This window comes from Telmatherina bonti, assembly GCF_933228915.1.
Source record: "Telmatherina bonti genome assembly, chromosome: 10".
NCBI classification, from domain to species: Eukaryota; Metazoa; Chordata; class Actinopteri; order Atheriniformes; family Telmatherinidae; genus Telmatherina; species Telmatherina bonti.
In genome coordinates, this window is record NC_136628.1 from 12581494 (window position 1) to 12605043 (window position 23550).

The 23550-nt window shown below is 39.2% G+C and overlaps 1 protein-coding gene across 3 annotated transcripts in view; it reads right to left on the reverse strand.

Annotated features, from left to right (window-relative positions):
* The window catches only part of ttc3 (tetratricopeptide repeat domain 3), a 49816-nt gene extending 26868 nt beyond the window's left edge, over nt 1–22948 (reverse strand). For all 3 annotated transcript variants that reach the window (XM_079247812.1, XM_079247811.1, XM_079247813.1), the window contains exons 1-14: nt 22825–22948; nt 13131–13198; nt 13005–13038; nt 11094–11250; nt 10939–11020; nt 10719–10772; nt 9528–9660; nt 9234–9319; nt 5686–5780; nt 5508–5570; nt 3633–3687; nt 1227–1389; nt 923–947; nt 736–820 (exon numbers count right to left, since the gene is read on the reverse strand). In XM_079247812.1, the coding sequence (XP_079103938.1) occupies nt 736–820; nt 923–947; nt 1227–1389; nt 3633–3687; nt 5508–5570; nt 5686–5780; nt 9234–9319; nt 9528–9660; nt 10719–10772; nt 10939–11020; nt 11094–11250; nt 13005–13038; nt 13131–13187 (1089 nt within the window). In that variant the 5' untranslated portion in view covers nt 13188–13198; nt 22825–22948. The remainder of the gene's footprint in view (nt 1–735; nt 821–922; nt 948–1226; nt 1390–3632; nt 3688–5507; nt 5571–5685; nt 5781–9233; nt 9320–9527; nt 9661–10718; nt 10773–10938; nt 11021–11093; nt 11251–13004; nt 13039–13130; nt 13199–22824) is intronic.
* Between the last annotated feature and the right edge of the window lie 602 nt (nt 22949–23550).

The following is a 23550-nucleotide window of genomic DNA, read 5'->3' on the forward strand; positions in this document are numbered from 1 at the left end:
AATATTGTAGAAAAATAGCAGATACCCGACCGACCACAAAACTAAAGTCACTTAAAACTGAAACATTTTCCAAAACTGTGGTCGTCAATAACTACAGGTGTTTTATATCATCCATCCATCCATCCATCCTTCCATCCACTTGTTTATCTCCCATAGAGGAAAAAATGACAATCGGTCAAGTCCGGGGGGAAAAAAAAACCAAAAACTATGGAATCACCAGTTAAATTTCCATTTCCAGAACACACCAGTATCAGGTTGAACCTGCAGCTGGACAGGAGACGTCGCAGCTGGGAGAGCCGGCACGCATCACGGCTCCAGTACGAGAAACATCCGTCGGAACAAAGGACGGGACGATCAAACTTTTCATGCAGGGCAGTTGGCCCCGAGGACCAGGATTAGGAAACACTGGTCTAAACATTTATCATCACAATTTATTTCTGAATTTCTTCCAGTGTTTTCTAAACCCATAAAAGTTTCCATTTTAAATGACTTCAGTTTTGTGGCCGATCTGCTTTTTTTCCCTGCAGCATTAAACATCTGAATGAACATCTCCCAACATGTTGCACTATTTTTACCAGGAGGTGATTAGCCTCAATGTACTTTCACACTTTAACAGTCTAAAGGATCCAGTTATGATAAAAAAAACCTGAGGAAAATTAATCACCACATCATCAAACCACATCTACAAATCAGTAAACCTGACTGTTTCTGTGTGAATAAAAGTGCTGAACGAACCTTTGCTGCAGAGCTCGCTGCTGAATCCGTCTTAGCAGCAGCTTTTGCAGACTTCGGTCGTTTTGTCACCACACCAACTTTAAAACTGCAGTCATGAAAAACACAAATATATACATTTAATCTCTAAAACCAACAGATTATCAGTAAAAATCAGTTAATCTGGTGTCTGTAGGTTATGAACACATACCTCTGCATTTTCCTCGGCACTTCAACTGAAACACACAAACATGAGTTTCACACTTTATATACAGGAAATGAAAGCTGAGCCGGAAATTATTTTTTTTCTTCCTCTGTGACTAACAATAATCAGGTTATTTAAAGAAAAACAGACTGACATTTAATGATGAAATTAACTGAAGTACATGTTTACATTTTTATTTTTTATCATACTTATTTAGAAGCTGTATGTATGTGGTGTTAGAAAATGATGCGTTTACAAATTTACTGCAATTCATCGTTTTACATAATAATAAAAAAATAAAAATATTCACCTTTTTTGCTTGATAAATAACTAATAAATTTTTGGTTTTGCTGTTCCAGGACTTTGAGTCCTTCCTGGTCATCTTTACACAGCAGCTTGGCGTTGGAGTTGGCGTTAAAAGCTAACTGGACCTCTCCGAGGCAGAACAAGGCCTCGCAGTAACGGTAGTGACCCTGCAAACAAACCAGGAGGGATTAGCTGCAAAACATGGAGCTACTGATTGCTGATGAGACAGTAAGAATGGCATCAAATTTCAAAATAAAAGCATTTAACACACACACACACACTCAAAGGCCACTTTATTAGGAACACCTGCTTAGTTGCTTAACACAAATATTTAATCAGCCAATGACGCGACTCGATACTTAAAGGCACGTAGTCATGATGCTTGAAACGGAGCATCAGAATGAGGAATAAATCAAAATGTGTGACCTTGTCATGGAATGGCTGTTAGACTAAGAGCATGTTCACACTGCTGCTGTTTGATCCACTTTAAACGGACCGCAGGCCGCTCCAAGGGAGCGTAGCGTGAACACAACCGCATGCCGACGCAGAGGAAACAAACTCTGGTCTGGGATCGCTTGCAAACAGAATAATCAGCAACAAAACAGAAAGGGACGTCTGCCAACCGCAGTAAAGTGTCAAGGAGGAAGTGACGCAGATTATTGTGTCGGAGGAGAAACAAACCCACAGCATGTGAACAGAAAACATAAGTTCTGCACACAGAAGTAAACTATGGATCCCAGAGACCAGATTTATGCACAGGCCTTTTTTTATTTTTCCCCAGCCCAACAACGCAAACATGCGAATCTTTCATGAGGATCAAACCCAACAGGTTAAAATCTCCTACTGGAATCTGAACCCAGCCTGACCAGTCAACATAAAACCCACAAACCAAACCACACATTAACACACCCACTCTAAATACATCTCCACCTTTCCCTTTATCACAGTTTCCTCTATTTGTGTCTATATTCATGTAATGTATTTTTTTTTGTCCGTTTTCATTTATTTTAAATATATTTTTTCAAAATATATTTGAAGCTTTATTTTAAGCAGAACTTGAGCTTAAGGTTTATTTTTTAACTTGTATAATATCACACTGAACCACCAGACCACCTCCCTGCAGGCGGTTTATGCTGCTTAAACCACATCTCATCCACCATCTCTGGTTCCTGATCCTGAATCACAGAACCCGCAGCAGGAAAATATTTTACCGGTTGTGCATGAAGCAAGAATTTTCCTCCCAGTAAGCACATGGTGTGGAAATACTCCTGCAGGGCTTCACACTAAAGGCGACGCCTTTGGATACGCCCACATGTCCACATAAATAAAATATATTAAAACAAGGACAATAAATAAACAAGGACAATAAAACAATTTTAATTTTTACCAGCCAAACTGTGTTTTTATGGGAGTATTTCCCCGTAGCGTACAGCAGTTTATCTATGTGATGTTGTCCAGGCTGTTCGGTCCGCCTGAGTCCAGTGAAAACTGCCACAAACCAACCAATGGAAGGTACAAAAGTTTTAGAAAATCTCTTCCCAATCAGACCAAGTCCCCCCCCCCCACACTTTCCTGGTGTGAACCTAAATGTCTTGTCGGTACCAGAGGAGGATGGGCAGACTGGTCGGGAATGATGGAAAGGCAACAGGAAGTCAAACAACCACTGGTTCCAACCAGGATATGCAGAGTTGCATCTCATACACAACACGTCCAACGATGACTCCACGTCACACACTCTCACCAGAACTGGACAACAGAAGATGGAGAAACGTTTCTGGTCTGACGAGTCTACATTTCTGCTCCACATTCACATGGTAGGATCAGAATCTGTTGGAAACCTCATGACAACAGGGATCCATCCTGATTGGATCAAAGCTTCAGTCTAAAGGTGATGTCAAACATGTGGGGGAGGTTTTCTTGGTCTACTTTGGCCCCTTATTACCAACATGACATGGTTTAACCACCACAGACCATGTCCATCCCTTTCTGAGCACAGTGTAGCATCTTCTGATGGAAACTTCCAGCAGGATGATGCACCATGTCACAAAGCTCACATCATCTCCGCCATGACGATGAGTTCACTGTCCTCCAACGGCCTCCACAGTCACCAGATCTCCGTCCAGCAGAGCAGCTTCAGGATGTGGTGGAACAGGAGATTCTCATCATGATGTGCAGCAACTGTGTGATGCTTCTTGTCAACATGGAGGAAAATCTCTGCCACCAAGAATAAAGCAGTTCTGAATGTAAAAGAGGATCCGACCAGCACCGCATACCTAATAAAGTGGCGAGTGAGTTTAGAAACGTGTGTCAGCAATCAGTCGTAAAGCTGCTGGTTTGCACAGAACATCACAAACACTGCAGGTCTGTTGCTACAGATGGGTGTAAGCACTTTATATGTAGAGATGGATACCTTTGCCCACAGCGGGTCTATGAGAATGGCCCGTTTTCCATCACCAACAGCTTTTCTGCAAAACCAAACAGAAAACATATCAATAATTATATCAATAATCCCATTCTGCTTGAAATATTTCAAAACAAGAGAAACTGGAGGAAAAGACAGCTACATCCAGCAGGGCAGTAACTATTCTTTCATCCCGATTCGATTTAAATTGTTATTCTCACAATTCTTTGATATTTGATTCATCAATTTTTGTCATAGACTGTATATAAAGAGATGGACATAGTCTCCGTGACGTCACCCGTCGGTTTCTGAAGAGCTGAATTGAAGCTCGGTGGGCGGTTCCTACCTTCGCTATCTTGGCAGAGGCATGCCCGGAAAATACATATATAGGAAAAGAGGTGGAGCTGAGAGGGGGGCTGTGAGCGTCATGGTGGATGATTGACATCGAGCAAACTGAAATTTTTGTAGCTAAGAGCTAACCAAGCTAACCTGGAGATAACAGGAGATAACCAGCTAACAGAGGTAAGCGGGCTAAAGCCAAGTCACGTTATTAATCAGCTAAAAACCGCGGTTGTTCTACGTTCTTCTGACTTTAAGTGGGAGATTGGTATCTGTCAATCAAAAGGACACGCCCTTAAATATGCCAAACTTCGAGACAAAATTACTTTTAAACGGGCGAGTTCGAAAAAAAATTCACTCCCCTCCACAGTTGTCATGAAGGTAAACCTGACCTATAAACCTAAAATGGATTTTTTGAACCAGGCTGTAAACATGTTTATTTCTGCTGTGAAGTTGGTCTTTTAAACATGGGAGTCTATGGGGATTCGCTCTGTTTTGGAGCCCCTAGTGGATGAAGGGGGAACTGCGGTTTTTTGCACTTCCACATAGGCTTCACTTTTTACCGCCAAGGTTTCGTCCATCTTTCATATATGGTCTATCATTTTTGTAGACTTAAAAAATATTTAAAAAAAATTTTTAAAAAATAAATAAATAAATAAAATAAAAAATTTAAATACTGATCTAAATACTATGGCTCTGACGATATGCTTTTGTCCCAACTCGATTATAATTTTTGGGTGCCGATCTTGTTTAAAATTGCGATTCTCAGGATTTTTGACAAAATACAAATTTTTGTAGAGTAAAATAAAAAAAATTGTACAAAACATTTTTTGCTCTCATTTTTCTTAATTTCAATTAGGAAAAAAAAACACCACAGTAGCCAGACTATCATTCTGCTGCTATAATGCCCAAGAAGACAAGTTAAAAGATCAATAAAAACAATAAAAATGGCTAAATATTCTAGAATGGATCATTCATACTTGGAAAAAAACATTTACAGACACAACATTAGAAAATAAGAAGCATAATTCAGAATTAAAACAAGAAAACAAGGAAAAAGGGAAATAACATTAAAGAAACATACATTTAACCTTGATTTAAATAAACAGACTTTCTGGGAGTTTGTTCCAGACATGCAGATCATAGAAGCTGAATTCCAGCTTAATTTCTGCAAAAGGGCATGAGGCAGAAAGACGACGCTCTCGCATCTGTGATGAAGCGAGATTTGAACGGACAGTTTTTATCAACAGCTGATTTAGGTGGTCAGAAAGTACGAACATATATGGCATTTAAAGAGAGATCCCGGCCTATCATAGACAAAGTTTTTTAAACTAGCTGTTCATTGCACATAAACACATCTCCCCCTCAGCGATCCCCACTGCGCTGCAGGCGAAGCTTCTACTAGAGTCTGAATTTACTAGACAAGAACCAATTTCTTTGTTCTTACGGCCTCAAGAAGAAGAGAGAAGTTCCTGTTTCTCACAGAACATGTGAAAAGTATTACATCACTCATTCACACATGCGTTACAAGTAAGTCATACTTACAGATATTTCTCACAGCGCATATAGCACAGTGCTCTGTTTCCATACAGAATGTGGTTGTCAGGGCTGGAAAGGGATGAAAAAAGGATCAGTTGCACCAAAACAATGACCAGTCAGCAGATCGTTTACAGATTTAAATGTGAAAACAATTAATGGTTAGAATGAATAAGTAGATACTTACTAGTGTTTGATGGCATCAGAATAAAACTTCACAGCTTCGTCGTACTTCTCTTTCTGGAAGTTCGCATTTCCTTTTTTCTTCATTGCTTCACTTTTCTGCATGAAGAAAAATAAGAAGAAAACTCATTCAGACATTAAATCATGAAGCTGATGTTTAATCCAAACATGATATTTAAATGCAGAAAATATTTCATGTCTATGATGATCAGTTTAGCTGAACAGATTTAATTTTTTCCAAATAGAAAAGGAAGAAAGTCCCTGTGTTAGAAGAGGGTTCAGAACTGAAGGGTGCAGCTGATTTACTTGCTTTTCTCTGTAGTAAAATACAGAAGCTGACTAGAGGTGACTGGAGTTAATCCACACCTGAGCCGGTTCACACCACCATTAAAGTCAGATGACTGAATCAGATATTTCACTTCTGAAACCTGTCACTACGCACAGGGTTGGAACGTAGATCGACTGGTAAATCAGGTTTTGCCTTCTGGCTCTCCTTCTTCACCTCATCAGACCAGTGCAGAGTCCGCGATACTGCAGACGCCGCGCCGATCCGCCTAGCGATCTCACGCTACATCCTTCCCTCACTCGTGAACAAGACCACGGATGGAACAACTCCTCCACCTGGACCAGGACCTGAATCCTGACCCAGTTAGGAAACTCCACCCGTTTCCAGCTGAGGACAATGGTCTCAGATTTGGATGTGTCCATTGTCATGGCAGCCAGATGACTTTCATAGTGCGCTCCTGGTCACTTCCTGTTTTAGCATTTACCGGCTGCTAAAAGGCCTGTAAAATAGTCGACACGTGTTTCATTTGGGCTCCATTTGCTGCACAACATGGTGGTTTTGCTTTTTGTGTTGCGTTTCTATGCAGCATGTTGTGACGGTGCCGCTTTCATCTTTTTAAAGATGTTGAGAGACGCAGCTCTTAATGCACAGATGTAGAAAAACAATGAATCCGATAAACGGGTGTCAGTTCAGCTAACGAGGAGAAATCTAGACATTTAAATCCAATTTTTGATGGACATCTACATGACACCTTCTAATTATTGGATAAGCTCATAAATCAGGAAATGACTGATGTATCTGAGAGTCTGGAAGAGAAGTAGTTAAAGAGGTAAAACAGGCCTGCATTGTGTGTTTATACACACTAAAGTAGCTTTGTGGAACAGAGGCAGATCTGCACTAAATGATGAGCATGTTGCTTTAACCTTTCTTCTCCTGCTGAGCTTTTGTGAGACGCATCACATATGTGTGTAAAATAGGAGCAGGGATTAATTATCGAGGCTGAAAATAAGCAATCAACAATCACATCAGAAGTGTACGTCAGAGTTTAGGAGGTGTGTGTGCACGCAGTAGCTGTGGCTGTCACCAATTATTATTGGTACAATCTTAGAAATACAAATAAAGCATCAATACAAATAATCTTAAACATAAAATTGTTTCATAGCAAATATTCATATTGAGTCTTTCTACACCGCACAACAGCGCCACCTGCTGTTACATGGAGGTCGACACGCAGTAACATGCAAGTTATAATAAATAGCAGCACTCCAATTAGTCTTTTTCTTTTTTTTATAGGCTAAAAATACATCTTTGTCATTTGTTAGCCCTACAAGTGTGAGATATAAATAAAAGAGGGGTTTGCTTGTTTTGGAAAGAGCAGCTAAATCTTTTTGGACATTAGTCTTTCAAAGTGCATTCAGGTTTGACAGACTGCTTTTTCTAGGTACAAGTAAAAGCTGTTCTTTATGTGCTTGTGCATAATGTGAAAGGGAAATTATGAACAGAAAACATGTATATTTACTCTGATTAAAGGGCAAGTTGGTCACTGGTTATAAAAATAAAGCAGCAGCTTAACAGTTCCAGGTGAAATTAAAATATCCAAGCAGACCTGAGTGTAAATCTGATCCAGGACTAAATTCATGAGATTACTAACCTGTTAAAACTTGAAAAACACTTCCAAAAGGGATTGTTTGAATTCATAATGTTTCATTAACTGGGTTGATAAACTGAAACGTTTACTGGCATGAAATACGCAGGTGGAGCCACTGACTCATTCCAGCATCATCGGCACCGTAAGATGCCGGAAATGTCGTTCAGTCCAAACATAAAGTAGCTTCTATCTGACTAAAAAAAAAAAATCTACAAGTGTTTCAGATGTATTACCAGTGCGTACGAGTCTCTCTAACTGGCTGACATATCAGTGTTGTGACCTACACAAACTATATTTTAGCCAAATCGGAGTGTTTGCTTGGAAAGTTTGATTCGTTTTGGGGATTGGGATTGTTTTGACGGTCCACCTACAAATCTAAGTCATAGTGGCTTCAAGCGGACCAAATACAGGAAGTGGAAGTGTGTGCGAGACAATATGTGTCTCTGGACAGGAAAAATGGCTCCCAGTCAGACGTGGAAGAATTCAGAAAAAGTTCTGATAGGAATATAAATCAAAGCAAGGCTGTCAGGATCTGACGCAGCTCCACATGTTGATGTTACATCCTAGAAGCCAAACCTGTTCTGCATCAAGACGAATGAATCATCTTTGTTATGCATCTCGTTTTTTCACTTTGGCAAGTTTTGGTGCAGTGCTGCCTTCTGGCTGACGGTGAACACGTTATTTAAAAGTAGGGTGTGATCAATGTGGCTTGGGTTTTTTCTGCTGATGTCACTGGTTAATGGGCTGAATAATTTTTGAAAATATATAATGAAGAAAATAACTTTTTTAGTCGGTTAACACAACAACAAAGATATAAATTATAGGCAGGACATTTTAATGTTTCACGGTACTAATTTACAACAAAAGATTAAGTGTCTGGAAAATGATACAACCTTAAAAACAGATTTAATCTAAAAATGAGACCAAAAACACGTTTCAGGCTGGTAAAGAAAAAAACAACAAAAAAAAAACAATTTAGGTTAAATATTTCAGGTTTACCTTCATGACAACTGTGGGAGAGGAAATTTTTTTAAATTAACCTGTTAATCACCAATTTAATCTTGATATTCTGCATAATTAGGGGTGTGTCCTTTTGATTGACAGAGCCTAATATCCTGCAAGAAGGCAGAGGGTGGACCACAACCACGGTTTTAGCCGTGATTTAGCCGTAAACAGCGTGATTTAGCTTCAGCCCGCCTTCGTCAGTTAGCTGGTTAGCTACCGTTAGCGCAGGGTCAACTACAGGCAGGTCGGAGTTTCAGAGCTGTCAATCATCCACCACGACACTCAAAGCCGCCCTGTCAGCTATACCTTTTTGCCAATGTTTGTGTTTTCCAGTAGAGATGGTAGGCATGACGCTGCCAAGATGGTGACGGTAGGAACCGCCCAATGAGCTTCACTTCAGCCAGTCACAGAGGCTCTGCCCATCTTTTACAGTCTATGCAACACAAACTATGTAGCTCTACCGGTGACTTCTCATTTAACTGCAGGAATTACTCACCATCTGAGATCAATCATCCAATTAAAACAGTGTCTGAACTTTTATCAGACCAGCTGGTGGAGACTCCAGGCAAATCACTACGTCAACACGTCTGCGTGAAACCATGATGAATCTCACCTCTATAAGGTAGTCGTCTGGACGAGCAAACAAGGCCTTCATCGTCCTCTTCATGTTGGAACCCATATCCTGAATAAACTTGGCATCTGAACACAGAACAAACAAGTCAAATTTCTCTCATTTATTAACGTTTTGTTTGCTTTTATGAATGAAAAACACAAAATATCTCTATGCTGTGAAACAGCTCAAATATGACAACTTCCTGAAGAAAAATCTACCAAAATATTTAGGTTTCCCTCCTCATCGGGACAGTCTGGGACTGAACCGAGTCAGAGCAGTGTGACGGCGTCTTACACTCGGTGAAGATCAGGTGCAGGGCTGTGCGGCAGGCAATGAAGGTGCCCAGTTCCCGCAGGTGACTCTGTATGTCCAGATCTCCTGCCCCCTCCAACCACCGCACCGCGTTTTCAAAGACCTCTGAAGAACGCTGTTGGAACAAAACACCACACCGTCACACGCAGGTACTGGAATTACTGTAACCATTTCATTTATTCAGCTACATGTATGAAAAGGGACACAGCAAGAAAATGTATGCGTTTCTTCTTCTTATGCAAAATTATGCAATAAAGCTGATCAGTCATATCTGAAGAACCATCAACTTCACAAAATAAAGACCCAATATGACAAAAAAAACAAACATGAAAAATACATGTTATTGAACCAGATTTTATCTGATTAGTTGATCGGTTTTAAGAACAAACACGTAATGGGAAGCAAATCACACATTTTGGCTGGTCTCCACCAGAAAACAACAAAAACTAAAATTCCTTCACTGGGAAAGAAACAACATATTAGTTACATCCAGTACTGCCCGGACCTGTGTTCTATGTCATGGTTCTACGTTTGTCTGTAAAACCTGGTTTTATTTGAACCTTGGATTTCCCCCCAGGGGTGAATAAAGTATTCTTATATCTTGTGATGGCTATTTGTAATGTTAGCGTTTACATTTACAGCTGGAAAACATGATTTAAGCCAGTTTTTCCCACTGTGCAGCTCGCAAGCCGCATGTGGCTCACTATCACTATCTAAGCAGCCACTGGCTTTCTGAAAATCCTATCTAAACAAGTCATTATGATCCTCAACGGTGCAGTTCTCTCAAAAAACAAGAGCTGCAGGCTGCTTGCAGAAACTTTGCTGTCCTACGACCCTAACTGACCCTGTCAGAGTTGCCAGTTTTGGCTGATTTCAGCTGCGCCGAACTCCGCCAAAGAGCTGCTCCGTCTGTAGCTCCGTATATATATTGAAAAAGAAACAACCACATTCTGGAGGCATTATTGTATTTTCACCATATAATGTTGCATAAGAATGCCCTTACTCCATGCAATATTTAGGATAACAACTCCTTGCTATAAAGCTGAATGTTACGGATTTGGCAACGTAGCAGGATATGTAGCGTGGGAAGGCTTGTTTGGGGGTGGCGGCTCTCCTCTTGTCTTAGTATATTGAGTGCGGATCACTGTTTTACACTCATGATCGCCGACTTACCAGATTAAACATGTTGCTTATGGTGATCACATGTCGTGTAAGATCCTTCCTCATCTGGAAAAACCAGACGACACAAAATCAATACAGACACTGAACATGGAAGAAAATATAGACAGCTGTAACTGCACTGGCGGTCCTCTACAAAGGTTGATGTGGTCAGAAACGATCACGTCGCAGCATTAAAAGCTAGTTGGGTGGAGACCCTCAGCGATCGACTTACAGTTCCCTGCTCCAAGTGATAGAGAATCTCTTCTACTACTTGAATCCTGCGCAGGTGCCTCATCTTCAGCTCTTCACTGTTTCTACAAGCAGAAAAACACAGACTTCAGCAGTCAAAAGATTTCTCATGGTATTAATGCTAATAACTGGTCTTACCTTGAGCTGATTAAACCTATTTCCATGGCCCAGTCGGCCGTGCAGGATTCCTCCTGCTGCAGAAGAATGGGAAGCCAGAAAGCACAAATCCTCATCCTCTGCGTGGCTTCTACTCTGGTAGCTAAGGGTATCGAGTCCCATTGTTTAAAAATCTCCTCTGAAATCAAAACATGAAGCCTCAGAGTTAAAATATTTATTAATTTAAAAAAACTATCATACATTTTTGTGAATGTAGTGTTTTCTTTTACAAATAAGAGTTCAATAAGTTTTATTTCTCTCCTTTCCAAACATAAACTGTGGAACTCTTCCTTTGTACAACCCGATTCACGTCACTTTCATATTTCACTTTACAGTATTATCTTCTGTTTGTTTTGCCATCAGCAGAGACTCAAACTGGTCAGAAACGAGCAACGCTTGGTTCAAAACACAGAGTCGTTGATGAAGAAAATGTGTTTCAGTCCTCCAGAGATGTGAGTCTGGCCTTCAGCACGCTGATAAATTCACACTTGAATCGTTCAAGGACGAACATGCCAGATTAGTCAAGTCAAATTCCCAGACACCATTCCCAGACTTCTGCTCTGCCATTTGCTCATTACAGCATTTCAAATCGAGATTTCATTTGAACCTCCTGAGTCTTCGTCTCCTCTTACAAAGACATCACATATTTGTTCATTTGCACAAGAAAACTCATTTCTGTGTGACTGGAAACTGTGGAACTTTTAAATGGTCATTTAGTCGTGTCAGAAAAGCAGTTTTTCACTTTCAAATTATATTGATATGTATTTTATTATATATGATGTAGGTCAGGGGTGTCCAGCTCGGGTCCTCGAGGGCCACAATCCTGCAGGTTTTCCATGCATCGCTGCTTAAAACAGATCTAATATAAATGAATAAGTCACTGCAGAACTTCACTGCTCCTGGATCCATTCATAAAACATTGCGCTGGATCGATACCAAAAGTTTACGTACGCCCAAATGCTGGTAACGGCTCAGATGATAAAGTCTCCCACCAACACATCCAATACAACCAGTATGCACGCTCCACAGTAGACTGTGAGCACAAATTAAGTACAGCCCTTTGTTTCAGTCATGATCGGTTTAAAGGGTTTTATAAATAAAGTTGAGTTAAGAAGTGGTTTTTTTTTTAAATAGATCATAACCTTTGTGTGAAAAGTGACATATGGCAGTTTCAGGTCCTGTTTTGTGGCTTTGCAATGGTTATGAATAAGATCTGTGGTCTTTCACATTTTGCATGAAACTTCCTCTGTGGCAGGCTTGTGGCGCAACAGTGTCCGTGTCTTTATTTACCACATGTTGTACTCCAGGGATCCTCAATCCAGGGTCAATGTCCTACAGATTTTACAAGCGCCCCTAAGGGCCGGATTAAAAGTGCACAGGCTCCTGGGCCAAAAGTGTTCTAGGGGCCCCCTTCCGCAACATTGTGACAATTGTGAATGATACACTGTGAAACATTTCTAACATCTCTCAGCCAGTTGTACCAATAGCAACACACTGGACCTTGTGGTGAAACTATTTGGCTTTTATGTACATTTTGTTTTATGTCCAAACTGCTGATGTTTTCCCTACGTGGCCCCTGGGCCAGTGCCCATAATACCCATTGGATAATCCAGCCTTGCCGTCCCAGCTGCAACACACTTGATTCAAATCAATGTGTGTTTATTAGACGTGTGTAGAGCTTGTCTGAGTCTTGTGTGTTCCAGTAGGGAAACTAGAAAAACTTGGAGACCGGGCCTTGAGGACCAGGATTGGGGGTCCCTGCTGTACAAGTAACCATGCAGTATCCCCACCTCAATCAGCTGTTCAATAATACGATCAGTTAAACCTGCTTTAACATAATCTGCTTATGTTCAGTATGTTATTAAATCTATGAATGATTTAAATCTTCCTTACCTGATGGACGAAAGGTGATCAGTTTATCTTTTGTCTGAGTGGACAAAGAAAACAGGAAAGCTGTCATTAACACCAGGAGCAGATGCAAAGAAAAAAATTAAAGTGGTAATACTGGTTTTCACTCACCGAATGTTTGCGACGTTTTCTGCTCTCCCTGTCAGAGTCAGAGTCGGAGTCTGACATTTTGCTGAAGTCTAGATTAAAAAAAAGGGAAAAAAAAGGTGGTGAAAAAAAACCATTTACAGAAGTTAGGAGTCAATTTCATTTTTACAAGCACGTTTCCTTTGTGAAAGATGAAAATTTCATTTTACTACATGAAAATCAACTTGCAGAAACGACTACATATTTAACCAAACATTTGCTTTTATGCCATTAAAGTTAAAGTAATGCTGATTAAGGCTGGGTGATATATCGAATATACTCGATATATCGTTGCTAGTCCCCTGTGCGATATAGAAAATGCCTAAATTTGTCATATTCGAGTATCCTGTTGTCACGCAGGTGTTTTTAGCTGTGGGCGGGGTTTTCTCCCTCCTCCTCGACTCTACACCGCTTTGCACACAGAGTTAAAGCAAGAGCACCTCGTTACGTACATAACGTGAGCTACGTGCTACGTCATGAGAGGCAGCATGTAGCCACTGTTGCCAACTTGGCGACTTTCTCGCTAAATCTGGTGACTTTTTTGTGAAAAGCGACTAGCGACAAATCTAGCAACCTTTACAGGAGTTATTGGAGACTTTCCTGGTGTTTTGGCGACTGACTTTAAAGCGCATATTGTAAAGTTATTGTCAGAACGAGAGTCTCTCCCCGTCCTAAAGCACTCAGTCGCTCCGGCTGCAGCTGCAGCCAGTCAGAGGAGCAGAGAGGACACCTGCATGACTCCACCTACAGTCACAATGAACAGCCAAATCCGCCACTGATCCCGCTCTGGATTACAGAGTGGGACGTAAATTGCAAAGTTTTTCACGTCACGCAAAAATAATTAATTCTATTTGATTACATTCACAGCCTCTGTCATTTACTCACCTCATCCACTGTGTGTGTGACACAAGCATATTTATCTAGCTTGTAATGTCTGTAGAAAGTACAGAAAGGAGTGGGAATCAAATCCTGAATTAAAAACTGGCTGACGCCGTTTATTGGAGACGATACGAGGACATTCTGCCTGTATTATAAGACTGATTTCTACGCTAAACTCTGCGATTAAAAAAAAAATACACAACTCAAAATACATGACAACTCAAAAACGTATCCATAAAGCAAAGCCTTATAATAGTTCATCATTTGAAGTGTCACCCCCTAGAGCACGTATTTTCATACATTGCATTTATTACATCATGCAAAGGCACTTTATTTTGTTTTAAAATGACATGTTTCTGCCACTGCTTTAACTGTTCAATACATACGGTTTTGATCAATTTGCTTTGTTACAATTTCATCCTTTTGGCATGAATGTTTAAAATCAGCATATCTTAATGCAGTATGAACAATTATGTTTTAATGGAGACACAAAATCATCTTACTGATGTGATTGTGTGCACCAAAGCATTAATTCAAGGCTAAGGTAAATATCGAGATATATATCGTATATTGTGACATGTCATAAAAATATCAGGATATTACTAAAAGGTCATATCGCCCAGCCCTAATGCTGATGAATTTATAATAATGGCGGACATCAATTCACTCTGGGATGAAGGTGGTTACAAGTCTCTAAGTTTTGATGACTCAGAGCTGCTGATCTCTGATGACTTGTAGTCTGTCATCGTTAGGCAGAGCTTGACACATCAGTTAATTGTAGCTTGTTGACACAGGCAGTGATGTGGAGAAGCTTCCCGCTCCTGCTGTCTAACAGACTGATGGATCGACCAGTGTGAACATGAAGGCACCGGGCAAAAAGACCAGGTTAAGTTATCTGCAAACGGTACGGACGACATGGTTGATGCTGATTAAAAATGCTCTCACACACAAGGTTATGTCGTCATGTTGCAGTTTCTCTTCCGCGAGAAGCTCCAGACATCCAGAAGCACGTCTTCACAAACCAACTGTGTAACCATGCTGCAAGCAGAGGGGGGAGCACTGGGTGGTGTGGTTTTTTATGGCTGATCCAGGCTCCTCCTCATTAAAGACACACATTGGAACTTTTGTGTTTTTCCCACCCACTACAGACTGTCAACTGGGCGTTTATTGATTCTGTTCAAACATGTGCAGCCAGTAAACATGCAGAATAATCAGATTAAACTTCTTCAGGGTGCAGGTAAACCATACAGGTCTGATCAGAACAGTAACCTGATTGAAGACATTTTCTACTTGGACTTTATTGGAACAAGTTGAAGCTCGACTGAGTTGTGGAAGCAAATAAAGTGCAAATGAGGACGCCGACTTTTATAAACTATCAAAGCAAATGAGATGAGTGCAGCTGGTACAGAATGCTGCTGCAAGATTTTTAACGTGAACACATGTCTCCGGTTTTAGCGTCCCTTCACTGGCTTCCTGTACAGTTTAGGATAAATTTTAATGATCTTATTTGTTCTTAAGTGTCTTAACGACCTTGCCCCTCTTTATCTGGACCACCAGCTGCATCCTTACACACCCCAACATGCCCTTAGATTAGCAGACCAGATACTTTTAACTGTCCCTGAGACACAGTGTAAATCCAGAGGAGACAGAGCCTTTTCAATCCTGGTTCCAGATTTTTGGAGCTAGAACTGAAAAGGTTCTGTCTCCTCTGGATTTGCACTAGGGGTGGGAAAATCGAATTGTAAAATTGGAAATCGGGATTTTTTTTCTTCACAATTTTAAAACAGATTTTTTTTGTTTAAAAAAATCTTTTTTTTCCCCCAAATAAAATTAATCCACTACAAAATTTTTGTCATTTTAATTGGTTTTATTGAAATTTTTACTTGTCTTCTTGGGCATTATAGTAGCAGAATGATGATCTGGATACTGTGTTGTTTTTTCCTGACTGAAATCAAGAAAAATTACTAGCAAAAAGAAGTTTTATTAAAAAAAAAAAAAAAAAATTGTTTTTAATTACAAAAATCATCAATATTGAGGAATTTTGAGAATCGCAATTTAAATCGAAATCGGCACCCAAAAAAAATCGGAATCGAATTGGGACAAAAGCGTATCACAGCCCTAATTTGCAGTGTCTCAGGGAAAATTAAAAGTATCTGGCCCACCTGGTGCATCCCTACACACCACAACATGTCCTTAAGATTAGCAGACCAGATACTTTGAACTGTCCTCGGAAATCCAGCGGAGACGTGGCGTAAATCCAGCGGAGACGCGGCGCAAATCCAGCGGAGACAGAACCTTTTCAGTTCTAGCCCCAAAAATCTGGAACAGTATCCGTCTGCAGGTGAGACAGGCTAACTCCCTAGCTGTTTTTAAAAGTTGTTTAAAAACACATTTTTATTCTTTCTCATTTAAACAAGACCGAGTTCTGTTCTGTGTCTTCGGATGTATTTTATAACTGTTCTTTTTATAATTCTTTGTTTTACCATTTTATTTTACTTGCGCTATTTTTTTTTCACTTGCTGTTATTGTACAGAAGTCTGGTCTGCTGTTTGTTTTTAAAGGGCTTTTAAAAATAAAAATGGTGAGGTATGGTATGAGTGAGCTGCTCCTCAACGTTGGAGAAATCAGCTACATACAGTCGTATAGATTAGTGGTTGTCAAGGTTTCTGTTTCTTGGCACAGTACTGTTTTTGTTGATGCCAGATAAACAAAAATGTCAGAGAGGGAGTTTTCTGCACTCCAGCTAAAAGATGAAAATGTTACCACCATAAAAAAACCAATAAATAACTCAGTCAAACTGAGTTGCTAATGTGATTCAATTGATCAAATGAGAAAACCAATTCATAGAGCAAAAGTTATCAAAACTGCAACCAAACTGATACATATAAAAAAAATTGCAAATTTTTAAACAATCTAAAAATGCTAACACAGAATAAATCATGTTTAATAAGATACTAGTCAGCATGTGAATGAGGGATCCTCCAGAGATTTGAGTCTGGGACAGAGGCTCACGTTCTAGCATGGCCTCAGCAGGCTGCTGAATCCACACTTGAATTGTGGATTTTATCTCTAAACTTAATCTCTTTTGGGGGCGGAAGCGAGAGATAAAGCATTGCACATCTTCGTCTATAAACTTTACGATCACTGTTGGACTCTGGCGTGTTTATTTTAGCAGACTCAAACGTCGCATTGCTACCTGAAGCACCAGCACAAGCGTTCACTCCGGGTGTTTCCGGTGGCGAGGCCAAACACACTTAAATAAATGGAAGTGATGACAGAAAGCCAACAATCTCAAATATGGCATGTTCAGTTCTTCGAGAAGTCCTACTTTCACATGACTGTGGCTATGTTAGGAAACTGAAGACCAACCTAAATCCATGACAAGATGTCAACTCTGCCTGACATTACTGACAACAAAACGCATGCTACCATGTTTATTTCCATTTCCATTCAAACAGTGGTGATGTGAGAACTCCCACCATAGGGCATATTGTTAGCACCAGTTTAGTTTACACGAATTCTGAGAGAGAAGCGCCACAGTGATCATATCAAGAAGAAAAATGCACTTATTACCACATTTTTAGATTAGTATGGTTTTTAAATGATAAAATCTTTAGATTGTGAAATCTTGGTTGTACAAAGCAAGCGACAACATCACAGTGTTCCACAAACTATCAAGACAACAATCAGTTTCAATGGTTCATAATTAATAGTTCAAAGACCCATTTATGCTCCCATATGTACGTAAGTGTGAAAGTACGTGTAAAACATTTTAATGCGCCGCCGCCGTCATATTTCTATGCGTCTTTTACTTTTCTGTGGTTATTAAATCAGTTTCTCTTCTGGTGGGCCGTGCTGAGGTCACAATCGGTATTTTGACACTGGTTGGTAATGTTAACGCACAGCTATTTGTTTCTAGTGAAGGTAGAAGAATAAAACTACAAAGTTCTCAACTTCTGTGTCTTTTTGGTTGCTTTTTATTTGGTGGTTTCTGCACTTTTTTTTTTCTTTTCTTTTGGTTCCTCTCCTGCTCTGGTTTGTTCCTTTTGCTGGGTCCATGTCAGCTATTGTCTGATCGGCCAATCAAAACTCGTCCCGTGATTTCCAATGTTCTAGACTACTTTCTACCAGAGCATGGCCCAAAAATAAGATTTTTTATTCATTTTTTAAAAACCAAATCAGATTTCAAATCGATATAAAGTGCAAGTAAACAAGCTATCAAACAAGGTTGTAAAAAGAGATGACAGGCACTGAATAAACAATGAATATATGACACACGACGTGTTAGCACTTTGTGCTTTTCCACAGTGAGCGATTTCTTAAGTTTTGAGCATATATTTAAGAATAGGACTCAATTCTCTTGTACAACTTTATTCTAACATTAAAAAAAAAAAAAATAAATAAAAGTGCCTCATCTTGGAGGAAAAATAGTGACTCCTTTCAGAGTATTTTGACAATAAATAACCAGAATAATTTCACATTTTGGGAATGAGGTGAAAAAAGTTTCACTTTTTTGGGGATAAAGCTCTTTGCTAGCTGCCATGTTGATGCTTTTATGCGGTTCTGTGGGAAACCAGCGGGAGTACAAAAAGAAATCTTCATAAACAGCTAATTTGAATTAATCAATTAATCACCCAGCCCTACTTTCTACATCAAATGAAGCAAAGGCTTTTGAAAAAAAACTTAAATTACACGCAGAAAGAATGTGGGTCACAGGCAAAACTGTCCGCTCCTGTCTTCTGCATCCAGTATAAATGAGCGTTAATACAATAAAAAATATAATTTAATAAGAGTTTATATCTCAGCAGCAGCTTCACAACTACTTTACAGTGATTTTCAACACTGAGTTGAAAGTACACAGTATGATCAGCACCATTTTGTTCCATTGTTCTCAATGAATGCATTGGGGGGGGGCTTGGCATATTTGACGATCAAACAGGTTCCTGGATGAAGGATCATTTTACACAAACTAGTGTGGGAAATGTTACATGTGGAAGTCCCCATATCAGATTACAGTAATACGTTTCTGGATGAGGTTTTACATGTCCGACCTGTTTAGATTTACAAGTCTGACCGCAAATTTAAGCAATAAAATGTAGACAAAAACAAGAGTTTACATTTTTAATCTTACTATGAAACATTTTTGGTAATTTAGACGTGGTGTGCAGCCAACAACACTACTTTCACGTTTTGCAGAAACAGCTCATTTAAAGGCACCATGATCATTAACTCTGACAAAGACATCTGTTGTATCAGCAACACATACATATAAAACTACAGAAGTGGAAGTGAGTGTAACTGAGCAGCTCTGTCCCTTCAGTGACCTCCGCAATTCAGAACGAGGGGGGCAAAATAACTAAAAATATTGCATAAACATCAAATACTCCTCAAAGTATCCCAGGTTACACTGTAGTTATGTTTGTGTATGACCAATGCATTTCCTATAAGGCTCTCCTATTTTAATTCTTGCATTCAAGTGATGCAATTTCCTGATAAGCAACTTCTTATTCTACTATATGCATCCCTTTATGAATAATTGATGATCAAAATGACTATCTAGATGCTCTGAGATTCTTTTCTACTTTTTGCATTGCCTCCACAGGAGACTAAGGAGTTACTCTAAACCTCCTGAGGAATAGTATCAAACAGTGATTTTACGCTGGACATATTTTCAGGTGCATCTACAGGTGTTGAATTGCAGTAAAAGTGCAAAAGTATTTAAGCTGTGATTAGCCTCCAGGAAACCGATCATGTCTGTAACAAAGTGGATTGTGGAACCTCTACAGTGTGTGTTCCACCAAGATAGTGGCTACGATTACATGATGTCTTTTAATTCCAAACTAAATAATTCAGAATTAATGTATTTATTCTCCTACAAGTTTACATGAAAATAATAATTCTAAATGGAGGTTTACATGAAACACGCCCTCACTTAATTCCTCTTTAGAGCGGAGGGTTGGGAAGGGTTCTGATTGGACAGAGGGTGCACGTGACGTATGACGTATAACGGAAATAAAGTTGGCTCCCTGTTTCTCGTCTTTTCAGTCGTAACTTGTAAAAACTACTCAATAAGTACCAGTTTAACCGCTATTTTTTATTATAAATGTGAAGTTCCAGCTCAACACGAGCATACTACTTCAGTTTTTGCAGCAACTGAAGCAAAGAAGAGCAAAGACAGACCACCGAACACGGGGGTAAAACAACGCACGTCATCTGGACAGGACAAGGTAACGAGCATCGCAGAATGACTGGAGGAAACTTAGAGCGAAATGAAGGTTTACATGACGGAGAACTTAAATAGTTCGGAATTAAAATGCAAATAACCCAGCCACTTACATTAGAATTAAGTTTAATTCCGAATAAAAAGTTTTTATGCTCTCATGACGTGGGTTTTTCAGTCATTTCAATATAGAATTATACTGAAAAAGTGTAATAGGAACAATTTCTTTGCATTTACGTGTCCCCGGACATGACGTATGGGGACGTGACCAGTTCATTTTCGGTAAAGATGGCGTGGTATGGAACAAACAACCACGAATTTTCAAGTTTTATAAAAGAAAATGAAGGAAAAAAACTTTGAGAAGCCGTAGCAAATTCTTTGCAAAAAGTAGAAAACCCCAAAATAATGCTACGTGGCTACCTTGCATAAGCCGCAATTCTGAACTGCAGCTTATTTGCAAAACACCGTTCAACAGAATCACTTGCAAATCCCACTTGTTGTCTGTCTAAACTCAATATTGCGTTTATTTTGCAAAGAACTTTAATGGAAACGAAGCTAATGTTACAAATGCATGCCTAACACAACAATCATGGCACAGCTGAGTTGTGCTGCTGCTCCAGAAAATTCCAGTTTCTTTAAAGCTTTTTGCAAAAGGGGGATTGCGTTACTCCACCATCAGCAGTGGAAGCAAGCAGATACTGAGAACAGTGCATGTCAGATGTTACATGAATGTTATATAAACTTCCTGCAACACTCAGGTGTCTTTACCTCCACATGCGCTATATCTTGTTCTAGCTTTGGAGTGTTATTCTTTCACCATCACACCACCCCCACAGCCTTGTAGTATGTAATAAAGGGGTTTCGTGCGGATGGTGAAGCCTTTCTCCATCTGCATTTTTACCACTAGGGGTGGGAAATCGATGAGAAAAAAAAATCAAATATCAGGACTTTTTCTTCACACCTTTAAAAAATAGATTTTTGTTCAAATCTTTTTTTTTTTTTTAAATAAATCCAAATACTCCATTATAAAATTGACATTTTTATTGTTTTTATTAATCTTTTTAACTCGTCTTCTTGGGCATTATAGCTGCAGAATCATTGGTCAGTCTGCCTATTGTTACATTTTTTTCCTCATTGAAATGAAAAAATATAATTGGCATAAAAAAGTTTTCTACAATTTTGTTTTTACTCTACAAAAATCAGCAATATCGAAGAATTGTGACAACCACAATTTAAATCAAATTGACACCCAAATAAAATCTGAATCAAATCGAATTAGGACAAAAGCATATCATCACAGCCCTACTTTTCACGCCTTTTACATGAACCTGAAAACTATTTTTCAAACAAAAGTGTGCACACTCAAACAAGTTAGATTCTCCTGACATCCAAATTTATTCCTGGGATTTTACATCAACATACAAGACAAAATTAAATTCTTTGACCACATTTAGTCACAAAAACCCCTATGCACCAGTATTTTTTAACCTTTTAGTGTCCACTTTCTTGTTCTAAAAACTTATTACAAACATACATCACAGATGGAGAAAATGCAAAACACTACAGCTAAAACAACTTTGTGTAGGTTACTGTATAAATCCATCTGTGTCTCAGACCTTATATTTTATTGGTCTTTATATAGTAAAATAAAACACAAGTTTTGTAAAAGGCCTCTTGATGGATTTCCTACCCCACTTACTATAAACATCGCAACATGCGTGTATAATTCCAAACATTTTCCGAAAGCATTGTTCCCCTGAACCCACAACAAGGTGTGAGCTCAGAAATAATTTTGTACCTATGAGCTGCTGCCACGTTCACAGGAAGTTCTTGGGCCCCTGGAGCAGGAATAACACACACCAGGACACACACACAGGCGCGCGCATTGTGCTCGCACATGAAGGTACCGTACCAGTCCAAACTTCTCGCTTTTTCTGCTAAAACAAAACCTATTTGCAAAAGAATGTGACCACAGCAGAAGCCGACAACTTCAACATATCTGCTCTGAGGTTTGAGGAGTTGTGAAAACACGTGGGTGTGGTTGGGTTCAAACTGGTCTGACCTCATGTCAGGAGTGGTTTCACTGGGTCCTTTCCTCAGAAATAGGAGCTACGGGCTAACCTGTATTGTGCCCAATAGCCTTCCCACTGAAGCTAAACCAACAGCGAGTTATTTATCACTAAAGGTGGGTCGGTCCTTCAACGCTATTTAACTAAAATGTGATATTTTCCAGAAACGACGCATTACGTCTGAAACTTAACACAGCCTGCTTATCACAAATGTTAGCATTGTTAGCATTCCTGCTAACCTACGCAGCCGCTTGACGACTAAGTTGTTTGATTAGGAACTAAATTAGACAACATTGCCGTCTATGTAGCAACTTAAACTCATTTAAATATATTTTTGCAGATAATATTGTATGATTTAATAGCTAGTAAACATCTTTCCAGACCTTGTTGTGCTTTCTTTAATCTCGTCTCCTGTGAATGTTTGGGGATAATAGTTTAACCAGACTTTGTTCTGAGGTTAAAGTGTCACATTTATAGAAGCATACAACGAAAAAAAAAAAAACCCACTTACCTCTGAATAATTCTTGCTTAACTGTGAGATTCAGACGTAAAGATCATTACTAGTGTGCGGAAGTTTGGTTCATGAACCCACGCAGTGAGAAAGCAACATGGGTGAAGAGCGCTGGGGCAGGACTTCTTCAGTGGCTGGGTTGTGCTCTGCCAGGCGTTTCAGCGCCCCCTGCAGTGAGTCTTTAATACTGCAGCGCATTTATGCAGAAACGATACCGTCGCATTCACAACACGACAGGAAAGTTTTAGATTCGGTACATGATTTCCAATCATATATATATATATATATATATATATATATATATATATATATATATATATATATATATATATATATATATATAACTGGAGACTTAAAAAAGAAACATCTAAAAATTTGCAAAAATATAATTTAGTAATATAAGACATTGTGTTTTTTTATTTAATTGAGTTGAAGAAAGAAAGAAAAAAACAGTCAGGCAAATTGGTCCTGGACAAATTAGAGCATTTTTCTGTTGAACAGTGGGACAAAATACCTGTCAACAAGTGCAGAAGTCTGACTGAGAGGAACAGAAAACCCCTGACTGTAGCGGAAACATTAAAGGATTGTTCAACAAAATATTAGTTTATGAGTGATGTAATGTGTAATAAATTATCTTATTTGTTTGCTTTTTTAAAAAAAAAAAAAGATTCTGTTGAACCAGAATTATAAAATAATGTAATAATTTTCATAAATTTTTTATTTATT